Source organism: Cavia porcellus, unplaced genomic scaffold, assembly GCF_034190915.1.
Source record: "Cavia porcellus strain 051 isolate PalLab524CR breed Dunkin Hartley unplaced genomic scaffold, mCavPor4.1 scaffold_23, whole genome shotgun sequence".
In the NCBI taxonomy this organism is placed as follows: domain Eukaryota; kingdom Metazoa; phylum Chordata; class Mammalia; order Rodentia; family Caviidae; genus Cavia; species Cavia porcellus.
This window is the reverse complement of record NW_026947506.1, coordinates 6,515,599-6,523,152: the sequence shown is the minus strand read 5'-3', so window position 1 is coordinate 6,523,152 and position 7,554 is coordinate 6,515,599. Positions and strand designations below refer to the sequence as shown.

Sequence of the window (7,554 nt, the reverse complement as noted above, 5' to 3'; positions counted from 1 at the left end):
TGAGAGGGGCCTAGCACAGTGGCAGAGCTTCCAGAGCAGCTGCACCAGTCTGGGCACTGAGCCATGCAGAAGGATAGTGGGAGCCTTGAGATATAAGCTGGGAAGGGCACAGGATCAAATCCAGGGAGCCCAGAAATTTCTAGGCCAATGCAGTGCCATAGGCAAGGGACTGTGGGTGGGTGGGGGTCTGGCTGAGAGTTCTGGCAGTGACACATGAACAGAAGATCTGGCAGGACATGGTGACCTGATGTCAGAGGGGGAGGCTGAGGAGAAAGATGGGGCCCTGGCAAGACAGGATGGCCACTGTGGGTGTGGTCCTTCCTGACTGGCCACAAGGCATTTCCTTTCCCAAGGGAACCCACTCCCTCCCCGTGCCCAGAGCAAACCAGGGCAGCGCAGGCTGACCACAGTGGTATGGGCGGGGTGTCAATGTCCTGGGGGTACAATCAGGCCCCAGCTCAGCACAGCCAGAGAGACGGGCCAGGAAAGCTTCAGGGTCTCAAGGAAGGGGACACACTGTGCGGCTGGTCCTGCTGATTGGGGGTATCACTGGGGGGCTTCTGCAGTTGCTGCTCTTGGTGAGGTGAGCTGCTGCCTGTGGAGGTTTTGTGCCACCATCACCTATGAGGAGCTGCCAGAGTCTCCTGCCACAGCCACGAGTGGACCAGGGGACAGGCTCTGCCCGCCGCTCCCTGGGGCCAGCTGGGCAGGTGAGTTGGGGTGGAACTCAGCTGGCCTTTCTCTAGACTCCCCGGGGAGTCCTGGGCAGGGGTGTCCGTGAGGGCAGTGGGAAGAAAAGTTGTGCTGTGGATCCCCCACCCAGCTGTCTGCTGCTGTGGGCCACACAGACAAATTCCAGACACTTCACCCAGGCTGGGGGCAGGCATCGAGCAGCTGGTGTTTAGGTCATTAAGGCTCAGAGGACGAAAGTGACAGGTCCAGCGGCACCTCTAGGAAGAGGCAGAACAGAAGTTCGAAGCAGCTTCCCAGGGTTATGGACAGAGTACCACTGGCTGTGTTTGTGTGTGGAGGGCAGGGTGAGCCTGCCTGGTCGTGTGTGCGTGTGCACACACATGTGCCCAGTGTGGGCTTTTTTCCCACAGTCCCTGCATCGAGCCCCATGCCAAACAGAGGCCACACATTAACCTGTCACCATTTGTCATTTCCCTGCCACTGGACGGGCCACTGGCTACACCGTTCGTGGTGCCCCCTTCCCTCCGAGCCCAAGACTGGCTGCCCCTGCCCCATAGAGCAGGGGCTCAGGTGCTGCAGGACCCCGCCCAGCTCCAGAGCTCTTTGGCTGCACCCGGGGGCAGCTGTGGTGAGTGCTCCCACAAGGCAGGCCTGGGGCGGAGGATCCTGTGGTCCCCCTGCTGTCCAGCCTATGGTGGGCACTGGTGTGGTTTCAGAATTCAACCTCCCCCTCTAGGGGGAGAACTATCACTCCCATCTTACACACTGGCAAACTGAGGCAGCGACAGGACGGGGATTCAAACCCAGGCCTGCCCAGATGTGGCCCATGTGCTGGGCCCTGCGGAGGGACGGGTCGGCTGGCGATCTCAGGGGAGGGGTTCCTCTCTGCCCTGGAGATCTCCCCAGGAGCCAGGCAGTCCTCTGCATGGGCCTGCTGATTGGAGGAAGAAGGAAAAGGCACTGTTTGGTCACTGAGTGCCTGGAAGCAGCCGGGACCAGCAGGGATGGGGTGGATCAGAAGGGAAGGGCATGCAGGGCGGGGTGGTCTGGGCTCAATTAGACCCCCACCCTGTCCCTGCCATGCCTGTGGCTCAGAAGGCTCAGTGGGGAAAGGGGAGCAGGGCGAGGGGTTCGACTGGCTGAGCCCAGAGTTTGGGGTGTGCCCAGAACTTGGCGCCAGCTCCCACACCCGGTCTTTCCCCAAACACCAGACTCCACAGCCCCTCTGTTGTAGAAGATGCCTGTGTGCTGAGGACCATCAACCCCAAGCTGTACCAGCTTGTGGAAGACGGTGAGACCCACTTCCCCGCGGGCTGCCTGGGCCGGCTCTGTTCTCCTTGGAGTAAGAGCCAGACCCAGCCGCTGCTTGTGGGCCTGATCAAGGCATGGCCCTCATGAGGCTCCACCTGATGCCTGCCTGACGAGCGGTGCTTCCTCCAGTCCAGGATCAGATGGAAAACCATCCAACCCACAGTTCGAGGAGACCTTTGTCTTCCAGGTACAGCTCTGAGCTGGTGTGCGCACAGGACGGCCTGACTCAGGCATCGCTGGGGCCTTGCAACCCGGGACAGAGCTGCATGCGGTTTCTGGCAAGGCTGCCCAAGGATGAGAGGGTGTTCTGCTTGGGGACACCCTGGGCCTCTTGAGTAGGGCAGACTTGCCACCTTGGGGTGGATGTGGCACCTTTGTTGAAGGCCATGGGGCACCTGGCCTGCTGGGCCTGGGAGTCTGAGCAGGTGACAGGGCCCTTAGGTGACCGGAAACCGGCGTCAAGAGCTGCTGAGAGGCTTTGGACAAACACTTTCTCAAGACCTGTGTAGCAGCAGCCTGGGCGGTCAGGAGAGGCCATCGGGTTCTGATACAGTCGGCTGCTGAGACCAGAGCCATGCTCTGGGGGCTGGGAAGAGAGGCAGCCTCTGACTGATCCCTGCCTCCATGCCAACACCCAGGGCCAAGGCTGTGAGGATTTACAGGTGAATCTGGGCTTCCTGGGACATCGGGACCACGCTGAGAGCCTCAGGACAGACACGGCACCTGCCCAGGTCTCTTCTCACCTCATTCCACACCCACTGGTCCCACCCCGACTCCGTCCTGGCCTCTCTGGGCTTTGGGGGGGGGGGCAGAAGGAAAAGGGCCAGAGAAGAAAGTCAGGGTCTTAGTTACTTTTCTTGTTGCTGAGACAAAACACCTGATGCCCACAGGTTAAAGGAGGAAAGGTTCATTTCAGTGCCGTTTGTAGAGGTTTCAGTCCGTAATCAGCTGGCTCCAAAGCAGGTTTTTTCTGCCCCTTTTATCCCAAACAGGTTTAGAAACTTTTGGGATGGTGCCACCCCACCTGGGTTAGAGCCTCTGCCTTCAGCAAATCCATTCAAGCACACCAGAACTGTGCTAATTCCTCAGTTTGCCAGTGCGTAAGATGGGAATGATTTAGTATCGCACACCCTTAATCTCAGCATCACGGACCCTATACCCAGCTGGCTCTGAAAAGCCCCATCTGCGAGTGTATGAGACTTTGGGGGGACATCTAGATATAAGCCATAACAGGCAGTGTGAGTCAGATGCTGCGGCTGGGCTTCTATGGCCCGGAGAGGAAGGACACTGAGCAGGTTCTGAAGCAGAAGCCTGGGTCTGCCTTTCTGACACCGCAGGTCCCCAGAGCACTCCAAGTAACAAGGCTCTGTCACTTCCCCCAGGGGATGCAGCAAGGAAGGTGCTCCTGAGCTTCCCCAAAAGTACTCACGTCCAGAGGATCACCCATCTTGCACCTGCCCCAACCCTGACCCCGCCAAGTCTCCCCCAGGTGTCAGGCAAGAGCATCACCCAGAGGGTGCTGCGGGTCTCAGAGTACCACGTGGACAGGCAGAGGCGGCTCCAGCTGCTGGGCCAGGTGCTGGTCCCTGTGAAGAGCAAGACCCTGGCAAGCAACAGGCACCACCTCATTTGGAGAGACCTGAGAGCCTGGAGTGGAGGCCACCAGCTATGGAACACCAAGGGGCAGCACTGTGTGGGCAGCTGGCAGATATGCTCTGGGCCCAGAGGTACCTGCTGGCCACTACACACCAGTCTTCAGGAGCGGCCCCGGCAGGAGGCCCAACCCCAAGCTGCAGGACACAAAGCAGGGTGGCCGGCCTGGGAGCTGGTCCACCCTGGTTCACACTGTTTAGCGTCCTGGAAAATGCACATTTTCCAGGTCCCCACACCTGTGCAAGGTGACAACTCACACCCACACTGAGCCAGTTAGACCACTCTTCCCCCAGCCCCAGAAGCACCCAGGGGGCTCTAATAGACTTTGGAATTCTACAGCCTGGGTGTGAACCCCTGGCTCTGGTCCACACAGCAGGCTGAGAATCACTTAACCAAAACACCGGGGACCAGCAAGATTTCAGATTTGGGGGTTTGTCAGATTTCGAAGTATTTGCAAATACATCATGAAGTATGTTGGGGATGGTACCAAAGCCTAACAAAACCCATCTGTCTCATCTGCACTTTATATATCTACATTCAATGCTTAGTATAATTTTGTGCATGAAACAAACTTTCAAGGTATGGAAATTTCCACTTGGTTCTCTAAAGGTTGTGGCCATCGGTGCTGCTTAGATTCCTGGTCTTCAGATCAGAGACACTGAGCCTGTGCTGCATGAGTCCCTTTGGCTGTCTAGACCTCAGTTTCCGCATCTGTAATGTGGGCGCCAGAATCAAAGGGGACCGTGGCTGTGTCACGTGCACCCGGGTGCGACAGCTCAGAGTGGGGAGGGAGAGGCCCATGGCCCCACTGCCCATCAGCACCTCCGCGTTGGTGTCCCCAGGCTCCCTCAGTCAGAGATCGGTGACCTGCAGTTCTGCCTGAGCTGAGGGTCATGGTGCTGCGGGCCGAGGGCCTCTGGCTCCAGGAGGACAGGAGCGTTGCCAGTGAGTCTCTCTCCCCACCTCCCCAACCAGCCGACTCCTGCTTGGGCATCAGGTGCCACTCCGGGCAAGACATCCCAGAACAAGAAACCTGTTCTGCAGTGAGCCCGGTGTCCCCTCCTGGCTCTAAGCAGCTCAAGGCCACGCCCTGCCCTCCTGTTGCCCAAGGCAGCCCCTCCGCCTAGTGTTTCCTGCCCACCTCTGCTGACACCTACCCCTGGGCCAAGTCCACGCCCAGAGGGTGAGGCCAAACCTGCCGCCCCTGGGGAGGCCCCAGTGCCACTCCTGGTGCACCTTGCTGCCCGGCCTCTGGGAACACAGGCATGGGGAGTGGTCAGCGCAGGAGCTGTTCTGGGCAGGCTGGGCCTTGCCTGTGTGCACTGTGTCCAGCTCTGCATGGTGTGAGCCTTGGCTGATCCTGGGGGTGATGCGCTGTGCTTTCCGGGTCACCTCAATGAACAGCAGTTAGCTCCAGCAGCTCCCACTCTGGGCAAAAAAGGGTTTTCTCGTTCATGTCTGTGTATTTTCAACCCAGTCCACACCCCAGTCGTTTCTAGGGCTTCATGACACACACGTCGTACGTCGTTACATCTGTATTTCGTCGTTACATCTGTATTTCTGGAGAGTGAGCTCCCAAAATGGAACTGTTTCTACCTCAGCCAGGGACCCGGTAGTTACCAACCACTCCCTGACCAAGAGTAGCCACTGCAGGGACCCTGGAGAAGATGGTAAGTGTCCTTTTTGCAGGACAGCATGGCTGATGTCCCTAGCTCCTCCTTGAAAAATCTATGGGACAGAAGACTAGCAGATTGTTTGCTCTGCTGTGGAGAAAAACCAGGCGGCTATATGAGGCCTCACAGATGGGCAGGACAGTAAATACATGGACAGTACTTCCTGGGCCATCTTGAAACGTATCTGCATGTGACCGAGCAGGAAGAAGCCCTCTGTGCCTCCATAAAACATTTTAGCATAAGCTGCTCAATTTCCACCCAGAAAAGTACTGTAATTTGACTGGATTGCGTTGAATACAGTGGATCCTGGACTTCGGGGCTCAGTTTGTTCCCGAGGGCTGGTAATAGCTCAGGTTGTCAGCTGAGGCCTCGGGCTCCTCTCTGCAGTCCCAAAGTCCCTCTCCTGTGCACAGCAGACCTCAGTGTCCTCAGAGAGACCTTAGCCCAGGATTTTACAGTTAAGGACAGTCTCCTCTCATCCAAATTCTCGTTTCTATCACAAGTGCTATTAAATTTTATGAAGTGTTCTTCTTGTATCTTTTGAGATAGTATTTTCTCCTTTATCTTTAATGTGATGACTTATAGTGATCAAATTTTGAGTGTCAAGCCAAATTTATTATTTTTTCCCCAAACTTACATTATTGTAATGGACACCAGTTATGTCTGTCTGTCTGTGTCTCTCTTTCTCATACACACACACACACACACACACACACACACACACACGCACACCACAGATGCTTGAAATCTTTAAAGTTTGCATTTATTTATGTTGGAGGATTTTTTTTTTCTGGTGATACTAGGAATTGTAGCCAAGAGTTTTTCCAGCCATTTGTTTGTTTGTTTGTTTGGTTGGTTGGTTGGTTGTTTTTAAGACAGAGTCTTACTAAATCACTAGGATGTCCAGGCTGAATTCAAACTTAGGATCCTCCTGCCTCAGCCTTCCGAGTGCTGAGATTACAGGCCTTTCCCAGCACACCTGGCTTAGGTTTTCACAGTTGACAGGCATGCTCATGAGAGATTTTTCCATGGTATTTTAGTCTACTGATCAAATGCAAGCATTTGACTCTGTGTTTTGCACTTATACAAATATTTTATGCTTTTCCATTGGTGAAGTTTGTTAATCAGATTGATCAGATCAACTGTCTTTACTGATTTTTTTTTTGTCTGCCTTTCTATTATTTAGCAATGTTAAAACCCTCCCATGTGATTGTGGGAAGAGAACTGCTCACCCATTTCTCCTTTCAGTTTTGTTGAATTTTATGTAGCTTGAGGCTGTGTTATTAGGCTCATACTCATTTAAAACTGAATTTTTTTCTGGCAGAGCGAACCCACTTACAATGGTATGTTTATTCCCTTAGTTTTTCAACACCCTCGTGTTCCTCTAACTACAGTGTCTCCAAAGTATGGTCTCCAAAGCAAGTCCTTGAGCCTCTGTGTCTGTGTGTGTGGTACATTTACATTTAATATAATTCTAGGTATCATGTGTTCACAGGTACCACCTTGCTAATTTTGCATTTCCCTCCCTAGTAAAGTTTCTTTTTCTCTCCTCTGCTGCCTACCTTTGGATTAATGGGGTTTTGGGGATTATAGGCATGCACACCACACTGGGCTTAGCTTGGTTTTTGTTTTTGTTTTTTTATTTAAGGAGAAAAAGAAAAAAAAACAGAAAAAGGGTACAAGTTATACAGAATTTCAGAAAAAGTAAACAGTAGGAAATCACTAGTTAATAGATTATATATTGTCATCTTAGAAATAGTTGTTCAAGTTATAAAATTAAAGCATATAGAGTGGACATTCAAACAGTGAGACTGCAAACAGTTCTGTTCAATGATCCAACAAAATTCAGTAATATCATTGTCTATTTTATACACTTAAATATACATGCAGTTATATCCTTTAGAGCACTTTCTTTTCCTCTCTTTTGTACAATGACAATTGCACATTTTGGGTTTTATTACTCCCACAGTTCTTATTACTTTTTTTTAAGAGAATAAAACCAAACGTGACATAACAAAACAGAGTCAGTCAAATCAAAAGGATGGACATAATACATACTGTAAAAACAGAATACAAGGTGATCAACATTGGTTACCATAATGCTTCTTGCTATCTTAAAAAGAATTGCATATATCATCAGTTATAATAAAATTGAACAAAACAGTAAAGAACAAAACCAATAAAACCAAAACATTGGAGACATTATAGGACTTCAAAAGAAGAC

At 52.5% G+C, this 7,554-nt stretch overlaps 1 protein-coding gene across 1 annotated transcript; it reads left to right on the top strand.

Annotated features, from left to right (window-relative positions):
- Window positions 1-407: 407 nt before the first annotated feature.
- LOC100721973 (uncharacterized) lies at window positions 408-7,521 on the top strand (the record flags this gene model as incomplete). Its single annotated transcript, XM_063233750.1, is given in 3 exon segments — window positions 408-578; window positions 581-710; window positions 3,387-7,521. Coding segments are annotated over 3 exon segments (840 nt in total), but the record flags the coding sequence as incomplete, so codon positions are not given.
- Window positions 7,522-7,554: the final 33 nt, after the last annotated feature.